A 21,665-nucleotide genomic window follows, 5' to 3' on the forward strand; every position below is an offset into this window, starting at 1 on the left:
GAACAGGTTTGGTCAATTTGCAAGTGACCAAGGACATTAAGCTCGTCGATCACTTGGGGGGCATCTGAGGTAGTAAGAAAAGCAAGACATATTATTAAATATGTACAAACACATGAGCAAAATAAAAAATAAAGCATGTCAAAACTACTTAGAATATTTTGTGAAAAAAAAAATTATAAAGTATAATGCTTCAATTGCTCGAAAACACTAGTAGTATATTATCTAAGGAAGATAAATACCTAAATAGATAATAATCAAGCGTTCTACAATAGGAGATTGTCTTTATACTGCGAGCAAAAATGTCTAGGATCTTATATTTATCTACAGAAACAAAAGTATGAGGGATAAAACTCATATCTACTTAGCGGGAGGATAAGATAACAAAACAAGAAGGTCCGTTGGTGTCTTAGAAGGAGGCTCATCGATACCTTCTTATTCATCTACTTCTTCATCACCTAGAAGAGTAGACTCTTCTTGCGAGGTTGACGTCTCGAGGACTAAACAATCAAGACATTTGGCCAGTTCAACATTCCTTAGCTCCTTAGGTAGATAAGAGAAGTCAGTAGTTGGGTTCTTCTTCCAGAACATGTAGAATCTCCATATTTTTTTCTTTAACTCCTCCTTCCCTTGATCAGCCAATAAGCGAGTAGCCTCAACCTCTTTCTTCTAATGATCCACCTCCTCATTTAGGTCTTTGATCTTCTTCTTAGCCTTTTCCTAGTCGATTTTAACTTTACTTTTGTTCGAAGCTCAAATTTTATTTCCTTATGCTACTTTAACAAATATATGCTTTGCTCTGCCAAATATTGTTGTTCGAGGTCAGCTTCTTGACCCAAGAAAAACCTAAGCATATGTGAAGAGTAGCATGTAGATAAATTGAAAATCTATGTAATATATAGCACAATGTAACAATGTGAGAAAATTTTAATGGGATACTTACAATGACAAGCTCCCTGAATCCTCAATCAATGATCTGGTCTACCCTAAGCGAAGATAACTCATCGATTGATTTGGATTCCTGCCTATGGTGGGCCACCATCACATCTAGTTCTAAAGTAAGATATAGAGCCTTCTAAAAATCTTCATTAGTGACATGCACTGTCGTCTCTCCTAGATATTTAATTGTGGTCTGAGGAGTGGTTTGAGGAATGACTTAATTGGGAGGGGCAAATGGGTCGGGGGGTAACCTAATCGGATAACCTTGCTTGCTTCTTCGAGCCCCCCTTGCTGTTTTCTCTTGACTTCTCCCTTTTAGGACTTTTTCTCCCACAAGCTGATGAAAGGGTTGTACAGGTGTAGAAATCCAGTTTCTTTCCATATCTAAAAACTAAAGAGGTTAGTTATAAACATAAAATAGAACGAGAAGTGTAAAAGAAAAAAACAAATATCAAGTAGTATACCTGAGAGAATATCAATGCCTAAGTTATCCTCACACTCTGACCTACATTCAGATACAGATATAAAAGTAATTGCCCAAAAAAAATTCTTCTTGACAATTATTGGTCGAAAGGTTGAATTGTTTGTCCTCGTTGAATGTGTTCGTGGGAGGAGGTGGAATATTAAACAATGGTTTAAATGTTCTACATTTGCCGTTTTCACTACAAGAAAAAGTGTTTTTAGAGGCGGAACTATTACCGGCGGACGTAGTCCGCCGGTAATGACATTGGCAGCGGGGATATCACCGGCGGTTCTTGAGATAGCGGCGGGATCCGCCGGCAATAATGTATTACCGGCGGGTTAATAGCGGCGGGTCCCGCCGGTAATATCCTATTACCGGCAGGTTAATTGCGGCGGATCCGTCGGTAATATCCTATTACCGCACTACAAGAAAATGGGGTCTTTACCTACCAATTGTAAGTATAGGTAAAACTAGCCTAATGGTGGGTAATATGGTTTACCTACCAATATTAAATTGGTAGAGATTGGTAGGTAAAAGTTAGTGGGAAAAGAGTCTTTACCTACACTTATTAACACTGGTAGGTAAAAGAATCAGTGGACCCCACTAAGTTATAAATCAATTGATGAGTCATCAAATGACGTGTTTGATGACATGGCATCCTGCGTGTATGCTGACATGGTTTTGTAGTTTTACGTGTCTGATGATGTGGCATCCTACGTGGCATTCTGCGTGGCATCATATGTGGCATCCTACGTGGTGTCATTTTATTAGCCCACATAGCATTATTTTATTGGTTTGTTACACAATTTATATTTTGTTCAAATTTAATGGTTATGTGTAGGTAAAAGATAATAACAGTTATTTATAAATGTTATATATTAGAAATAAACTAGAAAAAACCATTCAATAATAAAATGTTTAATGCTAAAATTCTTTATAATGTTCAATACTAAAATAAGTCATAAAGTTATCATTTTAAGGTTACCCCTACCAAAATAAAAAAAAACTTCATAAAGTTCATTCCATTCCTTAGTAAATTAATGTAAATAAACTAAAAATCATCTATTATTGGATTCCAAATAGTGATCAACGGCTTCTTTCATAGGAAGTGGAGGTGGAACTTGCCTAGTCCTCAGTTGAGCTTCCACAATAGTATCATTAAGTTCACTGAAATGGAGAAACAAAAAATGACACTAGATTAGAATAAAGCCTGAAAAAGAAACACTAGCTGGTATGAACAGATAAATATTTTTCCTTCTTAGAACAGAAGTGAAATTTGAAATCCTAGAATACATGTCAATCTCCACATTGAGAAGGTTTCATTATCTATAAATCATACATGCTAATGCTAATTCTATATATGAGCATACCTAACAAAGGTTGCAGCCCATTCTTGAGCTGTATGAGTTGTTACATGCATGAAATTATGCTGGTGTCTCTTTTCTCTTTCATCAGCTGGCATATTCAAATGACCACGATCACGAGACTGCATTTGATTCAAAACAATGTCCAAAGCATTATCCCTTTAACAATATATTTCTACTTCAATATAAAGATATATTATTTTCTTTATTTCCTATAAAAGAGAAAACAATGAGTTCAGTTATAATTAGAATCATAAGTTGTTCTTTAGGATCATTATTTGCCCAAGAAAATTCTATTTACAACATCAACCGGCAAAGCATAGGCTGGATCTATGGCTTTCAATCCTGGATATTCAAGAAGTGAAAGTCCTGCATCAACCATATTTCATGTCATAAAAATAAAATGCAACATAAAGACCATTTAATTAGCACCTAATGAAATTCAGGGCACAAGCCAAAGAGATAACTACACTGTTTCCTAAATTCCTACGTTCAAAATTTCATAGACAAAAAAAAAATGCAAATCCATAGAAGTGATTACTCAACTATCCCCATGTGTCTCTCTCTATTATCTTACCCTTCCTAAACTATGAAATAGTACCAATTTTATGAACAGAACTTATAATAGAGGACAAATAGTTAAATCCGAAATTTTGGCATTACAGATGCTTTCAAAATGCAATGCATCCTAGACTGTTAACTTTCATAGAGAGAGGGCAGCATGCAAATTCAAAAGAAAATGAAAGAACTCAAGTAATTTTACCAGCTACACCAAAGTATGTGTGGTAGACATCAACTGCATCATCTGGTCTATCTGAAATTCCTCCATTTTCTACATCCCGAGATTGCAAAAATTAACCAAAATCCTCAGAGGTAAGAGTGAAAATGTCCCTGTTCCCAACATGATGATCTGAAAGATAAGAGTACTTTACATAGTTATAAGATTACCTGGCAGTCTAAGATGAACTTCACAAGTTTTTCCTTGTTAATCCAATGTACTCTGTCAATCATGATCAGGCTAGAAAGGACCCACCATGAATAGCAGACCTAGTTAAGAAAACTAATTCAATAGGCTTTAACAAATATTTGTTTCTTTTGCCACTTGAGACTAGCTCAAATGATTCAATGAATAAGTGGAGGTCCAAGATGCAGGGCTCTAAATGTATCTTATAAAAAATAAACAAAGCAATTTCTTTTTAAATAAGAATTCTACATACATCTGGAAGTGTCTCTGGGCGCCCATTAAGACCTCCAGATTTGACTTGCCGCTCACACAACCACCACTCGAGAAGGTCTTTGTCGATATCATGCAGAGACCCTGTAATAGCAAGAGCTCCCACACAACAGAAAACTGCAGTGATGGTGACAAAACATCATTGTTATTCTTGACTGGACTAAATTTAACACGCTGACAATAGAAGTAAACCACACGAGGTATAAATCCAAAATCAAAACTTAATAAACTCATATTGCAATAGACTTGTAATTTACTTTGCCCAGCATGAGACTCTCCACCCGGTGTACATCCAAATCCACCATCCAGGTTTTTGCAACTAACTATATACTTCACAGCCTTCTCAACATTAATTTTATTCAACTGATGCACCAATGCAAGGCAGCATATTGCAATATCGGAGAATCTAATGCAATTTAAAGACAAAAAAAAAATCAATGAATACTAACTTCAACAAAACAAGAGGCAAACAAGAAAATAAGAGACAAGACTACCTTGTATCAACTTCACCCCATTCATCCCCGGAAAATGATCCATCTTCATTTTGCAGCCCAGCAACATTTGATTTAATAGCTAAGTAACGCAATAAATTTTAATTGGACTATGCATTCAATAGTCATTACTAATAATTACCAATTTTGCTAATTTATAAAATCTCATAAGCCAAGTAATCATCTATCCTTTTTTAAGTTAGTAAAGCTACACTACCTCCAGAATGCATAGCCAAAAATAAAATTAAACATTTGTAATAAGATGAAAGAAGAATTCTTTTCAAACTTGTGTAAAAGTAATTTGAACATAAACAAATGGTAAAAAGGATACAATTTGACACCTTCTCAATGTCTAGAACATCAAGCTTGTCAAAGAGGGCTAAAACTTGCATCGCACTTAAGGTATACATTACATGTGGATCATGCCCAATGTTACCACCAAAACCACCTGTAAAAAAATATATAAATAAGGCAGAGAAACTAATTAGTGACCACTTTCTCCATAGCAATAACTACTTTAAGTTTTCTATCTTAATCCATTCCTCGTCATCTAAAAGCCAATATATATATAAAAAAAAAATCTTCAAAAACATCTTTTTACAAACCTGACTCATGTTGACAACTTATGAGCCATGAAATAATTTGATCAACATCCACAACATGAAGCTTTCCCAATAAGTCAAGAGTGCTGAGCCCCCAATATGCTCCATTCATTCTCAAATGCTCAATCACCACATATTCAAATGACCCTTTTTCTGATTTCAACAAATTTCACATACCTTTAGATATACAAACGCTATTCGATATGAGTGTGTAATTTGGGATAGAACAGACCTTTTCCACTGATACAATGTAATTGGCATGCTTCTCCGCCGCTAACTCTCCCATCTGCAAATTAAGCTTCAGTAACTTTATTTCATTTCCCTTTTATGAGACCTGAACATAACATGTCCGTGTACATATATATATATGTGTGTGTGTGTGTGTGTGTGTGTGTGTGACAAAAAGAAAAGGCTTACATTTGAGAAATGAAATTGATCTGCCAAGAAAAGGTTTTACTTCAGTAAAGCACGGTTCTGTAGAGACCTGGTTATTTTATGAAATCAGTGGCGAATCCTGAGTTGGTTTTAAAGAGGACTCGACTAAGAAATCAAAATACACTCTAGTCTAAACTTCTCTAGCACGCTCTTAAGCAACTTGAATGCATAATAAAAAAAATAGCAACAACTCTAATTTTTATGCTATCAACTATATTACTTTCAGCAGCAATATATACATATATATCATATTTACATATAACAACACAGAGAGATACCATGGGAGAGAGGTGAATTACCGTGAGTGTAAGTGGGAGAGAGAGATCAAACCTAGTTGTTCCCCAAAGCCCCCACAATGTACGTAGATCCCCATCCCCGCCATTGAGCCCGCATCTGAGACGAGGAAGACCACGAGCCCAGACCCACACCTCTTCCCCGTGCCTTTCTTCAAACTAGAAGCTCGGGCTAGTCGGAATCTCGCCAGAAAGTGCAAGAGGCAGACGGCTTCGGACCATTGGTTGACAGCCCTGGGCAGCGCGTATGGTGGTGAGCTCGTGGGGGTCGACGTTTCGAGGGCCGACAGTTCGATTGGGCTAGCGCGTGTACGGCTTCGGCGATGGGACGATGGCCGTTCGGGCCTAGCAGAGGCAACACAGTAGTCAGAGAGAGAGAAAGAGGGCTTCAGGGAAGATTGAGGAAAAGAGGAAAAGAGAAGGTTTATGTTTCAGATTTTTTTTTATTTACAAATTTTCTTATTTATTTAATTACAAAAAATCTGATACCTAATACACAATTTCTTTTATATTTAAATTAAAATCATCTTGTGTGTGGCTGAAATAAATACTCAAATATATGTTATTTATATTTTTTCCAACTATGTACACACGTGTCATGCCACATGTTATACATTGTGTACACATCATATTATTTACTCCACATAAGCTTCCAAATAAGCATTTATAATAATAAAATAATATAATGAAAATAAAAAATGGGGGGAAAATTGAGCGGGAATGGTTAAACAAATTTCCTCCATAATATACGTAGGTAAAAATCATTACCTACTGATATTATTGGTAGGTAAAACTATGTTCTGAAATATAATATAATGGACTAGCATTTACCTACTAATGTTATCTACCAATAAATATTGGTAGGCAAAACCCTACTTTCCCTACCAATATATATTGGTAGGTAAAATATTGGTAGGTAAAGATCAGATTTCTTGTAGTGCCGACGGGTTACTATTAATACCGGCGGGTCCCACCGGTAATACAGTTATATAATGGGTCTTCAGCTTCCCTTCGCTCCCACAGTCGTTCCCTCTCATCTCTCTGTCTCACTCGTTCCCTCTCTGGTTCGGCCTCCCCTATCTCGTTACCTCTCATCTCTCTGTCTCACTCACCGCCCAGCACCTCACTGGCTCACTCACCGGCCAACCCAACTCACTGTCGCCGCCCATCTCTCTATCGCCGCCTCTCTCCTAGTTTCATAACAGAGGTATTTTTTTTTTTTAATAGATGTATTACTTTTTTTCTGTTATTATGTCATTTTTTTTATGTTTTTGTGATTGTGGTGCATTGGTTTCAATGAATATGCAGGTGGGTCTTGATTTTTCTTGAAGGTGTTTATCAAATTCCCCTCCAAGTATCAAGGTATTTCTTGAAAGTTTATTTCAATATCAAATGCTCACATTATTGAATTGAATGCTGGAATGGGTTATAGACTATAGTTCTCTTTGTATTGAACTTTATTTTTAATTTTACAGTGTGTTAATTTATGCTTTATATTTTGTGAATAATTGTTTGTTATTTTAAAATTTGTCTCATATTTTAACTTTTTAACAATAAAATCAAAATAATGTTTTTAAGCTTGAAGCAAGGATGGTATACTTTTAATTAAATAAATAATAAATTATTTTAATTTATTTATTAAATATTATTATTTAATATTAACTAGTATTAAATTATTTGAATATAGAAATTGCAAATTTTATTTAATATTATTTAATTATATAAGTTAATAAAAAAATTTACAATTAATAATGATTAATTAAAAATTACTACATATCTTATAATAATTTATTTTTTAATTTTTTAATTAATTAAATAATAAAAGTTTGATTCAACATTATTTAATTAAATAATTTAATTTAATAAGTCTTAAAAATTAATAATGATTAATTAAATAAATAATAAATTATTTTAAGAATTTATTTTAATTTGTTTATTAAATATTATTATCTAATATTAAATTATTTGAATATAGAAATTGAAAAAATTTATTTAATAAAATTTTTTACTATTAATAATGATTAATTAAAAATTACTACATATCTTATAATAATTTATTTTTTAATTAATTAAATAATAAAAGTTTGATTCAACATTATTTAATTAAATAATTTAATTTAATTTTTTATTAAATTACATTATCTAATTAGATAATTTAATTTAATACAAATATTAAAAATTTATAATGATTAATTAAATAGTTAATATTATTAATTATATAATTTAATAGTTAATGTTATCTAATTAATAATATTAACTATTATTAAATTATTTGAATATAGAAATTGAAAAATTTTATTTAATAAAAGTTTTTACTATTAATAATGATTAATTAAAAATTACTACATATCTTATAATAATTTATTTTTTAATTTTTTAATTAATTAAATAATAAAAGATTGATTCAACATTATTTAATTAAATAATTTAATTTAATTTTTTTATTAAATTACATTATCTAATTGGATAATTTAATTTAATTTAATACAAATCTTAAAAATTTATAATGATTAATTAAATAGTTAATATTATTAATTATATAATTTAATAGTTAATGTTATCTAATTAATAATATTAACTATTATTAAATTATTTTAATATAGAAATTAAAAAATTTATTTAATAAAAGTTTTTACAATTATTAATGATTAATTAAAATTACTACCTATCTTATAATAATTTATTTTTCTGTCCCGGTATGCTTGTGATTGATGGTTGTTGACTACAACCATCGATTATAGGGATATCGGCACAGAAATGATAAGTTTAAAGTATTAACAATAAAATAATGAATGAATTGCTTTTTTTTTATTTGAATAACATTTTCTAATAAAACATCATAAAATAACATAAGATATTAAAATATTAACTATTATTAAATTATTTTAATATAGAAATTAAAAAATTTATTTAATAAAAGTTTTTACAATTAATAATGATTAATTAAAATTACTACATATCTTATAATAATTTATTTTTTCTATCCCGGTATGCTTGTGATTGATGGTTGTTAACTACAACCATCAACTACAGGGATATGGGCACAGAAATGATAAGTTTAAAGTATTAACAATAAAATAATGAAATGATTTTTTTTTTAATTTGAATAACATTATCTAATAAAACATCATAAAATAACATAAGATATTATAATATTGCATAAGATTTAAAAAATGATAACAAATTTTTTTGTTATCCATTCCTATTCACATTACTAAAACTCACAGACTCTTGTAACACTTTAGATGGCGATTGACAAGACTTGGACAACATTGAGAAATTGTGCTTGTCAAGAATATTGGAATGGTCTACAATATTTTTTGAGGATGGCCTCAGAATATAAGGATTCTGATGGAAGAATTAGGTGTCCATGTGTCAAATGCATAAATAATAGGCTTGAAATTTTACCTGTTGTCGAAGCACATGTATTCGATAGGGGATTTTATCAAGGTTATGAGAGGTGGATTTATCATGGGGAAGCGGAACTAGATGTTGTTGATGAGGTAGTTGATGATGATGAAGTTGACGAGATGATTCCCATAGTGGAGGACTTCCTCTTACCGACAACTGAGCAAGTAGACAATAGTGGCGCAAGTCAATATTACGACGAGTTATTTGAGGAGATTGAAGCTGAGTTGTATCCTGGATGTGATTGGATTTCTTCCCTTAACTTCTTAGCTAAGCTATTACATTTGAAAGTTAGAGGGAAGATTCCTAACAACATATTCGATGAATTATTGAAGTTGTTAAAGCTTTCCTTTCCGAAGGAAAATAAAATTCCATCAACATACTACGAGGCTAAAAAGAGATTGAAGAAATTAGGGTTGGGATACGAGTCGATTCATGTGTGCCAATATGATTGCTGTTTATTTTACAAAGAGCACGCAAACAAAGAGGAATGTCCAGTTTGCGGAACTAATCGATGGGTTACTTTTGAAAAAACTAAAGGAAAAAAGGTCTCGCATAAGGTGATGCGTTACTTTCCATTGACACCCCCGTTGAAAAGACTATACAGCTCAAGGCTTACAGTGAAGGACATGCTATGGCACCACACTGGGAAATCGAAAGATGATGGAGTGATGCGACACCCGGTGGATGGGACGGCGTGGAAGAACTTTGACGTCAATCATCCTGGTTTTGCAAGTGATCCTAGGAATGTTCGTTTAGGCTTAGCTGCTGGTGGATTTAATCCATTTGGCAACATGAACCTAGCATACAGCATGTGGCCTGTGGTGTTGGCGAACTATAATCTTCCACCTTGGTTATGTATGAAAGTCAACAATTTGATGCTGACCATCCTTATTCCTGGTCCAAAATCACCGGGTAAGGACATAGATGTATTTCTAAGACCATTGGTGGATGAGTTGAAGGAGTTTTGGGCTAACGGAGTTGTTACGAGAGATAGTACGACCAACACTATGTTCAAGATGCGCGCAACCCTTTTATGGACAGTCAATGATTTTCCAGCTCGAAGTAGTTTGTCTGGATGGAGTGGTCAGGGATACAAAGCTTGTCCTACATGTAATGAAGATACATCTTCCATTCGAGTGATCGGTAAGACATCTTATGTTGGTCACAGAAGATTCTTGCCCAGTACACATCGAATGAGAAGGAACACTGAGTTCGATGGACAAATTGAGAGAAGATGTCCTTCGAAACGATTTACTTATGAGGAAATATTAGAACAAGTGAACAACCTTCCACCCCAAGTTCCTGGAAAACACTTGCAGTTTGGAGTGTGAAACGTAGAAGAGTTGCGGAAGATAGAAATTGGAGGAAAAAAAGCATCTTGTACGAGCTTGATTATTGGAGTACAAACATTTTAAAACATAACATTGATGTCATGCATGTCGAAAAAAATGTGTGTGATAGTCTCCTCGGCACAATCTTAGACAATGATAAGTCTAAGGACACCATTAATGCAAGATATGATTTGAAGAAGATGGGAGTAAGGGAATCATTGTGGATTTATGAAGATGAGAGTGGAAAGTTGATGAAGCCGCATGCTTCTTACGTGTTAACTCCTGCTCAGAGACAACAATTTTTTCAATTGATTAAAGAAGTGAAATTTCCAGATGGCTTTTGTTCAAATTTGAAGAAAAAAGTAATCGAGAATGAAACAAATATCATTGGGTTGAAATCTCACGATTGTCATGTTATAATGCAACGATTATTGTCAGTGGGTGTTCGCAAGTTTCTCCCAAAAGATATATCGACCACCATTTCTGAACTATGTAGTTTTTTCAGGCAACTATGTTCGAGGACTATAAATGTTACAGATATGGAGGAAGCACAAAAAGACCTTGTTCTGATATTGTGCAAGATGGAGTTGATTTTTCCTCCGGCTTTTTTTTATATAATGATTCACTTGGTCTTACATTTTCCTGAAGAAGCAATTTTGGGTGGACCGGTATTTATGAGATGGATGTATCCTTTTGAAAGGTACATGAAAAAATTGAAGAACTACGTGGGAAATAAAGCTCGTCCTGAAGGGTCAATAGCTGAAGGCTATGTCGCTGATGAGGCTATGACATTTTGTTCGATGTATTTCAAAGGGGTTCAAACTAAATTTAATCGTCTTGATCGCAATAAAGATGAGGTGTATGTCCCACGACACCTTACTGTGTTTCAATCTCAATGTCGTCCCCTAACAAAGGGAACTCTCAAGCCTCTCGATCTTGCGACTCGTGAAATGGCTGAATGGTTCATTATTAACAATTCACCCGAAATTCAGGATTACTTAGAGTAAGTTTATTCCCTTTAAAGTGAAATTTATGTTCATTCCAAATTATTTTATCTAATGTAGTCAAAGCATTCAAATTTACAGCGAACACCTAGTAGAGATCAAACTGAAATACCCAAATGGTGATCATAATCTTTTACAGAAGAAAAATTTTCGCCAGTGGTTTCATAAGAAGGTAAAATTGAGATTATTTTTAAATCTTTATTATTGTAATGATATTTTTATCATTCTAATATAGGTTTATTAATTTATTTAGATATATGACTTGCACAAACATGGATCTTTAGAGAATGGTGATGAGTTGCTAGCTTTAGCATCTGGGTCAGATCACTTGGTAACATACTACGAAGGTTGTATAGTTAATGGTGTTCGATTTATCGCTAATGACCGAGATCAAAAGCACACCACACAAAATAGTGGAGTGTCTATTGCGGGAACTGAATGTTTTAACTATTATGGCACGCTTCAAGAAGTACTAGTCTTATCTTTCACTGGTGCATATTCATTTGCATTGTTTAGGTGTAAATGGTTTAACACTGATCCAAGCAAGAAGAAAACAATCACTGAAAATAATATCACCAGTATAAACGTCAGTAGCGAATGGTACAAAGATGAGCCTTATATACTTGCTAGCCAAGCTAAGCAAGTATTCTATCTCGATGATCTACTTAGAGGCCGACACTGGAAAATTGTTGAGGATGTCAATCATCGTCAAATTTGGGACATCAAGGACGATGAAGCTGATGCAGATGTTGATGTTGTACATGACAGAAGCTCATCAAATTTTGTGTTGACCGTGGATCTCAGTCAGTTGGTTATGGAATCTCATGAACCTGCAACATATATTGGCACTATACAAAATTCACCTGTTGATCAATTGGATGAAAATTTCATAAATGATGACTTAGGCGAAGAAGAAGTCGATGAAGAAGATGAATTGCTAGTTGATATTTGTGAAGATGATGTTAATCATGTGTCTCTGATTGATGTTAATTTAATTAATGATGAAAGTGATAGTGATTATTCTACTTAGTTTTTATATTTTTGTAATAAAGACAATTGTTTAAAATATAATATATGAGACTTGTAATCATTTTGTTCATTTCCATTGGTGATATTTGATACTAACTAATAATTTAATACTAACTAATCATTTTTGTTCCTAAGTACAATGTCAGCGGATATAGCCACATCTCACGGCGGAGATGGTGGAGGTTTAGACCCGCCAGATCCTAGTAGAGTACCCTCTTCCTGCGAGTCAGGTTAATAATAATTTTCAAATTTTGCTCATAGCTTGAAAGTCAAGCTCAACGAATGTTTAATATATATTAATATTTCAAATTTTGGTTATTCTTGAAAATGTGGATAGCTGAAGTGCCGAGAAGAAAGGGTCGTGGCCTGGCTAATAACATACCACTTGAAATTCGAAGGCGAAATGCCGGGAAACCACTAGATCTTCAGCTTGATCCTAGGACGGACAAAGTGGTTGGCTTGGAGGACCAAGCTTTTGTCCGCGAGATAGGCCTCCAAGTCACCTTGTTGTTGCGAAGACATTACTTGGATTTCACTGATGTACCTCAACAATTTAAGGAACAAGTCGTACAAAGGATGAAGGTACAAATTTAGAACAAGTCTTGTGGTATAATTTTTTTATTAAAATCATTTACAAACTAAACTAACGTGTTATTTTTAATGTAGCATTTTTATAATGTTGATGGTCATCCAGAACCCGAGAGAGTTATGAAAACTATCTACACAGAGATGCGCAAAAGATATTCTGAGAGAAAGAACATCAGACATACTCACTTCAAAAAATATTACTCTAATCCGGAAGATTTGCAGAGTGTTTTAGTTGCCCCACCTGACCATTGCTCCAAGGAGAGTTGGAAAGATATTGTTTAGTTGTTTTTGAGTCCAAAATTTATCGCGCGATCCAACCAAAACAAGAAAAACAGAAAAGAAATGAAGTATACATCGACGCAAGGCACAAAATCGATGGCAGCTAAGCGTCACCAATTTGTAAGTAAAAATATTAATTTAATTTAACAAAATTTTACATTCTAACTTCCTCTCTCTAAATTTGTATAGGCGAACCCTAATGAACATGTTATTGATACTTGGAAAGATAACCATTTGAGAAAATCGACAAAAGTTTTTGTCAACGACACAGCTCGAGAAACTTTTGTAAGTTTAAACTTTTGTGTTATTATTTTCATTAAACTATGTTACTGATGTGTTTCTAACACTTTTTATGAACAGGAAAAAATGACGGAAGAGCTTGAGAGGGCACGACTTCAAAGCCAGTCTCAAGGACCGACGGAGGGATCTGAAACTCGATCTGCTGCTGAATCCTCGTCAATCGATCAGTACGAGATTATGAGTAAAGTACTTGGGGAGAGGTCTGACTTTCAAAGAGGAGTAGGTTACAGCAAAGGCAAAGGGAAAAAATCAGCTTCCAGCTCCACAAGTCAAAGTCAGTCACAGGCCCAACCTGCTCATACACCTCAGGAAGACATGGCTACTATGGCGGAAATGATGAAGTCAATGTGTGAAGAGATCCGGATGTTGAAATCTCAACAAGGTCCATCTGGTAATCCTCAGCATACCAGTACAGAAACTGAGTCGCGGTTTGAAAGCCTTCTCCAACGATATTTACCATCACAACCTGAAGGTGGTATATCTTCTCAAAGTCTACCTCCCTGGTCGATGCCACAACAACAACAACATTTGTATCCACCTCAACAGAATTATCCAAACATGTATGGACGATCCTCCTAGTCCCCTCCTTTTTATTACCCCGACGTCCCTGCAGGATCTCAGACGTCACATCCTAGGCGTCGTGACTTCGGGGATTCATCGCAGCAGCAGCATCCAGAGCAGATGTATGGTCAATTTGTGAGTTCGTCGCAGCAGCAGAGGTATGGTCAGTTTGAGAGTTTTTTGCATCAGTCTCCCTCGCCGCGACCACATACTCGACAATTTAGATCATCTTCGCAGCAGCACTCTCCACAAGCACTACAGTTTGCTTCACCACCGTTGCCGCGCCCTAATACTAGTGATCAAGATATTGACCTTAATGAATATTTTACACCTAGTTGGCCCGATCAAAACAATAATAATTAGATTATGTTTTTTAATTATATTAAGACAATTGAAATTTTATTATGTTTATTTTGTAATTAGTTTATATGTAATTAAAATGAGACAATTGGTATTTTATTAAGTTAATTTTATGATTAATTACAATGTTATTTTTGTTTGATGAATATTAATTGTGTTATTAACTATAATTTATGTTAAATATTATTATTTTTAAATAAGTATTATATGTATATTTATTAAGAAATAAAATAAAATTAATTATTATATTTTAATATTAGTATTTTATTACCGGCGGATTAATAGAGGCGGAACCCGCTGGTAATAAACGAGTCAAACGGGGTTGACAGCGTTACACATTACCGGCGGAGTCCCGCCTCTATTAATCCGACTGTATTAATACAATACCGACGGGTGTGTCAGTCGGTCGGTAATTGTGGTAATACCGACCGATTATTACCGGCGGGTTTGTACCGGTGGACGCACCATTTATTACCGGCGGGATCCTCCGCCGGTAATAGTAATATTTGTTGTAGTGGCATCCTCGCACGATGATACTTCCAAGATGTTGATATCTTCAAGCATGACCTGCTTCCCCTTTCCATGATGTGGAGGCTCATCAGATAGACGAGGGGCTGCTTACTTAGCCGAAGGCTCATTAATAACGACTCATGTGTTTCTCCTCCGAGTGACTAATGGTGCTCCTCGGGGTCAATAATGGGTATTTTTGATCGTGTACCTCAACATCAAGTACTTGATCATTTATTTTTGCGACAAACACCTCGTTGTATGTCCCTACATCCGGTGCTTGATCAAGATAATCTGCTTCTACAACATTATCCCTTTTATTAATTTATAAAATAGTATGATTTATATAAACCGACCAGCCTAAGGTTAGCAATGGTAACCAAGGTGTAGCAATCCTTGTCTTTTTCAGGAAAAGGGCGAGATGTGAGGCTCAATTTTTCATTACGTCTGGCACTTTAGGTCATGCATAAGGAACTTTGGGTTTCTGAAAATCTGAATCGTCAGAATCGAGATTTTGGGGACGAGATAGTGAGATGAGACCGAAGCTTGCTAATAAACCCATATGTTGCTACAAATGATGACGAGGAGGACGATGGACTCTACCATTGCCGGAGCGCATTTTCGTCGACTAGGTTCAAGGACATGTTTTCAAATTTGATTTTTGACAGGAAATGTGATTTTTCAGATCTAGTGTTGTCGTTGTTTTTGCTAGATGAAGAGGAAGAAGGAGGAGAAGAAGTGGAAGAAGAAACCAATCTTGTTTGGGAAGCTAAAAGGGTGAGGGTGGGGTGAGATCAGTGGAAGAAGAATTGTGGGTTAGGTTTTTTTTTATGCGATTTTTTTGTTACATTTTGTTTTTTATTAGTTAAAGATGTAGGTTTTAATTTTTTTAGTTTAAAATAAATTTGAATTATTTTTTAGTATTTTTAATTTCTTTTTTTATTTCTGTTTTTTAATTAATTAAATTTATTTTAAAATAGTTTTTCTAAATAAATAATTAAGTATTTAACATGTTGTCCAATAAAGTATTGGCATGCGTGCCCACACTTAACAACCAAAATGACTTATTTGCAACGGAAATGTAAAGATCAGGTTTAGCCGTCAAATTTTTTTATTGAGAGTATATGTGCGTCAACTCAAAAATATTAGTGGGTTTTGCTACAAATATTCCTTTTTCTAATAATTTATTAATTTTAAATGATCTCATTTTAAAATAATTTTAAAATCTCATCTGAATCTAATCTTTTACATGTAGTTTATGATAACTACCTTCTTCTTATTATTATTCATATACGTAACTCTGTACTTTTAAAAATGTTGCAATAAACCTTGTGATTGTTAAAATGAACTATAAAATAACCTTTGACTTTATTCTAATCAACTTATCAATAAAATTTTAATGAAATTCTCACGATACCATTATTTAAATAATATTAATTAATTATTTATAATTTAATATAGTAAAGCAAAATTATATTTTAATATTAATACATAATATTATTTAGATATAATTCAATTAAGGGTATTTTGGGATTTTCATAAATAAAATAAAAATAATAAAACTGTATAAAAAATTGACTAGAATAAGATCAAAAGTACTTTCTTATTCATAGGACACCCAATTACAAATTTCTAAAATATATAAATATATATATAGATGATTTTTAGCTAAAACTTTTTTTTCTCAAGATTTTTAGCTAAAACTTAAGAATATAAAATCCTTATTTTTATACATAAGATCACAACAAAAGTAAACTTCCTCATCTCTCCGGCTTTAATATCAAATATTTTTAATTCAACAGAATCAAATTGAAGAAATTGGGCTTGTAATTAATTATTATAATAGTAGAAGTGTTTACTCATACTTAGAATACTAAGGAGGGGGAAAAAAGAAAAAAGTGAAGCAAAGAATCTATATCCCACATGTGGTGGAACATGAGGTCTGAAAACCAAGAAGAAGCATAGATTAGGAATCTGTCATAGAGAAAGAGAGAAAGATATATATCTGAAACTAACAAGGACTTCACAAAAAGAGAAAGGCTGCCATGGAAACAGAGAGAACATCTTCACGCCTATACATGTGGGCATCAACTACTATTAACTTCACCACAAATAACTATCTATATTTATATCTTATTACATAGTTATTTTTGTTTGGATTTTCGACATTTTAATTTCCTCATATTAATCTTCCCTTCTGTTTATGAATGCTTTTTTTTTTAATTGGTTTTCTATTTTTTTTTTTTCCCATGAGAAATGAGATACCTCATTCCCATGACATTTTTTTGGGATCACTATCCCATCATACCCCATGACCAACCGACCAAAAAAATAAAACCTCCTCATATAAATATAAATATTTACATATATTGCATTCTTAGAAAAAGTGAGAGAGAACCTTTTTTTTAAGGGTAATTATTAATTTCTAACTTTATTCCTTGTTAGAACAGCAGTAGTCAGCTTTGGTTACCGCAAAAGCAAATTCAAAACCCCAGATTCCATTCTTTTGAATGAGTGAAAAGGAAAATCAACCCATGCTAGTTAAATATATATTAATTATATATATATATGCAAGGGTTATTATTGTTAATATCAGTCGTTATATAGCCATTATTAAAGTATGATTAAAATTAGGCAAATTTTGCTAATAAAAAAAGAGGGAAATCAAATGATCAAAGAAATTAGAAGGTTACTCTTACATTTTTTTTATTTCTATATTTCTTATATATTCGATATTATATAATCAACACTTTATTTTTAGTGTCCACAAATTGTTTTTTCTTCCTTTAATTTTTGCTTTCAACAAAAAATTCCAAGAATCCTAGCGAGTTGGACTTTTGCATTGTTTTGAGTGGAATTTTGGCGTTTTGTTGCTTCTTTCTTCTCTTATATCCGTCCGTCGTCATGAGTAGTTCACATATTGTGTGTACGTTTGGTTGTTTTATTATAATTGCGTAATCATTCTAACCACACACACACATATATATAAATGCTAGAAACAAATAAGTACATCTTGTGAATATTAAAGCAAGTTTCATTTGAAAAATCTACCCTTCTCTCTCTCTCTCTCTATCTCTCACACACGAAAATCATAACAAAAAGCATACTGCAGAGGCACAAACTTAAATGCATCATATATGTAAAAACCATAAAAGAAAACCAGTACTAAAAACGTACATTTTACTTGGGTGTCAAAATATCATATTTATCGTAACTATAGCTAATATTCCTACAAAAATAAGATCATATATCACAAAGATTATCTACTAATAATATCTATATTTATATAAACGTGGTCTCTTGAAACTCAACGTTAAAGTCTCAGAGGACACTTTAATACAATTTCATTAAAATCTCATATGCATTCTGCTCATATATATATATTGAGAGAGAACAAGAAGGAACAATATGGAATGGTATAAGACTAGTACTTTTATCTTACACATTTGATGATTATATATATTCTAATCAATCTGAGATATGTCTGCTGAATATTGATCATGATGTTAGTGTCTTCGATAATAAATAACGGAACCATGAATTTTCATTAAGATTCTTCAATCTGGTTCATTCTAAATATAGAATGGCATGTGAACAATAAGTAGTAATGTTAGATCTCAAATATATAGTACTACACATTCTATTAACTTACAGAAGTTTCAGTGTGTGTGCTAGATCAAAACAAATGTGACCGCGTACGTACGTATATTTATATACGTGTTTGTGGTCCACTAATTTAGTCTTCTGATTTGGAAAAAGTGATCTCCAACTGATCAGTACCACTGAAATGTCAACACAGCAACAACAAAAATGGTGGACGAAAACATGCCCGCTTTACGCTTTACCATCAAATGAAGTGAAACCCATTTAGCAAACCAACCATTTGAACAAAAGTATTTATATATTGACTGATATCATAGATACATATATAACAAGTTTAGTTCAATTCGTGTCAGATACATATAACTCCATAAGAACATACATAATAAGCCTATACTCCTGAGCCACCCACACCAAAATAAATAAATAAAAGACATCAAGAGATAGAGAGAAAGAAAGAAAAAGAAAATCATTTCAAGAGTAGGAAGAGTCTAACTAGCTACCAATAACCACTTTACTTTTAAGTGTGACACTTTCTTCTTTTCTTCTCCTTTCCCGTCTAGCAAATCATGAAGAGGAGATCATTATAATCTATTTGCCTTCCTTTTTCCCCTTCTTCAATTTATTTTCAAAATTGAAACTTGTAACAAAATGTTATAGCGGGGTGGTTTTGAATGGGAACTAGCTATGTTTTTTTTAGTAAAAGATATATATTTGCTCACGACCGGGGATCAAAATAGCTAGCTAGCGGGATAAAAAAGATGCAGACACATGTAAGTAGGATTAAGTTACTATAATAGATGGTTGGTAGAAGATGCGAAAGAAGAGAGGTCGGTCCATGCATTAATATTACCACCACTGCCACCACCTAAGAACTGATGATGATCATTTAATCCAAGACTTCCCAAAAAATTTCTGGACAGATTATTCAGCCCTTGTTGATGAATATTATTCCCTTCCACCTTCACTGCGGTGGCCGCCACCTCTTGAGTATCCAATGGCTTGGAATGGAGCTGTCCTACTCCGCCCACGTATCTCTGCGGCTCTCCATTTTCTCCGCCCTGATGATGTTCGAACGGGTACAACCTAGTTGGTGGTTCCAAACTCGTCGCCATGAAAGGAAATTGATGCACTTGATGCTGCAGTCTCCACTGCTGATGATCACCAAGTCCGCTGCCTCCACCACCACCACCGCCTCCGTTCCCATTAATCTGAAATTCAATATCATCACCTCCACCTGTGTTCCCCACCTGCGGAGGAAGTCCCCCGAAATTCAAGCCGATATCACCGGAAGATCCGTACTCTCCCAGATGATGATGAAGATTTGGCAGAAAGGACAAGTGAGGTAGCGTCTGCTGTGGACCCAAATGGCCCAACATATCGCCACTGCCGCTGCCATTAGAAGTGACCGCGGCAGTGTTTGCTGAGCACGAACCTGGGGTTTGGCGGTCAGGCGCAGGCGATTTCGATCTGTTTGTTCCTCTACTCCTCTTGTTCCTCCTGCAGCCTCCGCCGACCGGCACGTTTCTTAAGGCTCCTCCTCTAGTCCAGTACCGGCGGCAAGTCTTGCAGAAGTGGCGAGGCTGCGTGAGACTGTAGTTGTTGAAATAGCAAAATTTAGTGTTGGTGGAATCGCAACGAGGGCATTTTAGGGCCGTCTCAGGTTGCGGTATCTTGGCTAGACGGGCTCGATCTGCCATCGAACCAGGCCTTATGGAGCCTGCACTACCCCCACCAACACCTCCTCCGGCTGTTGGCAGTGGTGGAGGTGGAGGAAGCTGAGAATTCTGGTCATTCCGACTGCTATTCTGTTGTTGTTGTTGCTGCTGCTGTTGATGTTGATGATCATGATTCGGTTGCTGCCAAATTTAATGAAAAACAAAAGTTAAAATCAAATACAAATATCTGGTATATTCAAGAAGGGGATGAGATTAAAAGGGATATGGGAATATTTAAAATATATATATGTGTGTGTGTGTGTGTGTGTGGCTTTAGAGATTTTTAGCTTTTTTGGTGAAGAAGCAAGCTTAATATTATTTGAGTTGGTAAGAAAAAGAAAATTCTTAAAAATAAAAACCTGTGGCCAGTTGGGTGGATCCAGATAGACATGAGGAACAGATGAGAAAACCATGGCTCGCTCTATGGAGCTTTAAAATCTCTCTTTTTTGTAAAAAGGTTTAGTTGATGGGTTTTTTAGGTGGGGAGATATATATTTTTTTTGTGTGGCTAAAGAATCACATCAAATGTTAAGAGAGAGTTTCAGAGAAAGGAAAGATCATCAGAAGGAGACGGAAAGATATAAAGGAGACCCTTATAGCTAGAGAGAGCTGTGCGCTATAAAGAAAGAGGGTTTTTGTTTATATTTATTTTGTTCCTTTGTTCTGTGTCGTAGTAATAGTACTTCTCTCTTATCTCAGCTCTTTTTGTTTTATTAAATTTTTAGGGTTTAAAGGGTAAACGACAACAATTTTCTTAGTCTTTAAGCTTCTTTTATATGCTGTTTTTATTAACACTGTAGTGCACCCAAAAAGATTAGTGCCCATGCATGATCAAGAGAGAGAGAGAGAGAGAGAATAATTAAACCCTAAGTAAATAGTTTAAGATATGAATAAAACGAGCTGACTATCAATAATTTGAAATTAAAAAATGAAAGTTGGGTAAGAGGTGGGGTTTTGGGTGTGGAAGCGTCACAATCGAATGTACCTTTATTTTTTATGGTCTGCTCACTGCATAGTTTTTATTTTTGCATGGAAATGTATTAAAAGTTTAAATTTACATTTTTTTAATACATATATATATATATTATAGTGTGTTTGGGAAGGGATGGTCTACTTTACGTATAAATTACAGAAAAGCTAAACATTGATTTAACTTTTG

General features: G+C 34.0%; 2 protein-coding genes and 2 long non-coding RNA genes across 4 annotated transcripts; all 4 read right to left on the reverse strand.

The window, feature by feature from the left end:
- Positions 1–2,868: 2,868 nt before the first annotated feature.
- On the reverse strand, positions 2,869–3,605 carry LOC133794143 (uncharacterized). Its single transcript, XR_009875124.1, has 2 exons — positions 3,527–3,605; positions 2,869–3,132 (listed from the first exon to the last, which is right to left on the reverse strand). It is a non-coding gene; the product is annotated as an uncharacterized LOC133794143 (long non-coding RNA).
- Positions 3,606–3,630: 25 nt separating this feature from the next.
- Positions 3,631–4,880, reverse strand: LOC133796041 (geranylgeranyl transferase type-2 subunit beta 1-like). Its single transcript, XM_062233522.1, has 6 exons — positions 4,820–4,880; positions 4,492–4,570; positions 4,255–4,403; positions 3,981–4,114; positions 3,712–3,810; positions 3,631–3,654 (listed from the first exon to the last, which is right to left on the reverse strand). The coding sequence occupies exons 1-6, from the start codon at positions 4,878–4,880 to the stop codon at positions 3,631–3,633; spliced, it is 546 nt and encodes a 181-aa protein (XP_062089506.1).
- Positions 4,881–5,322: 442 nt separating this feature from the next.
- Positions 5,323–5,575, reverse strand: LOC133794144 (uncharacterized). The gene is made up of 2 exons (XR_009875125.1): positions 5,508–5,575; positions 5,323–5,376 (listed from the first exon to the last, which is right to left on the reverse strand). It is a non-coding gene; the product is annotated as an uncharacterized LOC133794144 (long non-coding RNA).
- A 13,479-nt stretch (positions 5,576–19,054) lies between these two features.
- Positions 19,055–21,143, reverse strand: LOC133798423 (dof zinc finger protein DOF3.6-like). The gene is made up of 2 exons (XM_062236698.1): positions 20,866–21,143; positions 19,055–20,647 (listed from the first exon to the last, which is right to left on the reverse strand). Exons 1-2 carry the CDS (start codon positions 20,917–20,919, stop codon positions 19,580–19,582), a joined length of 1,122 nt encoding a protein of 373 aa, XP_062092682.1. The 5' UTR covers positions 20,920–21,143; the 3' UTR covers positions 19,055–19,579.
- Positions 21,144–21,665: the final 522 nt, after the last annotated feature.

The sequence above is a fragment of the Humulus lupulus genome, chromosome 8, assembly GCF_963169125.1.
Source record: "Humulus lupulus chromosome 8, drHumLupu1.1, whole genome shotgun sequence".
Lineage (NCBI taxonomy): Eukaryota > Viridiplantae > Streptophyta > Magnoliopsida > Rosales > Cannabaceae > Humulus > Humulus lupulus.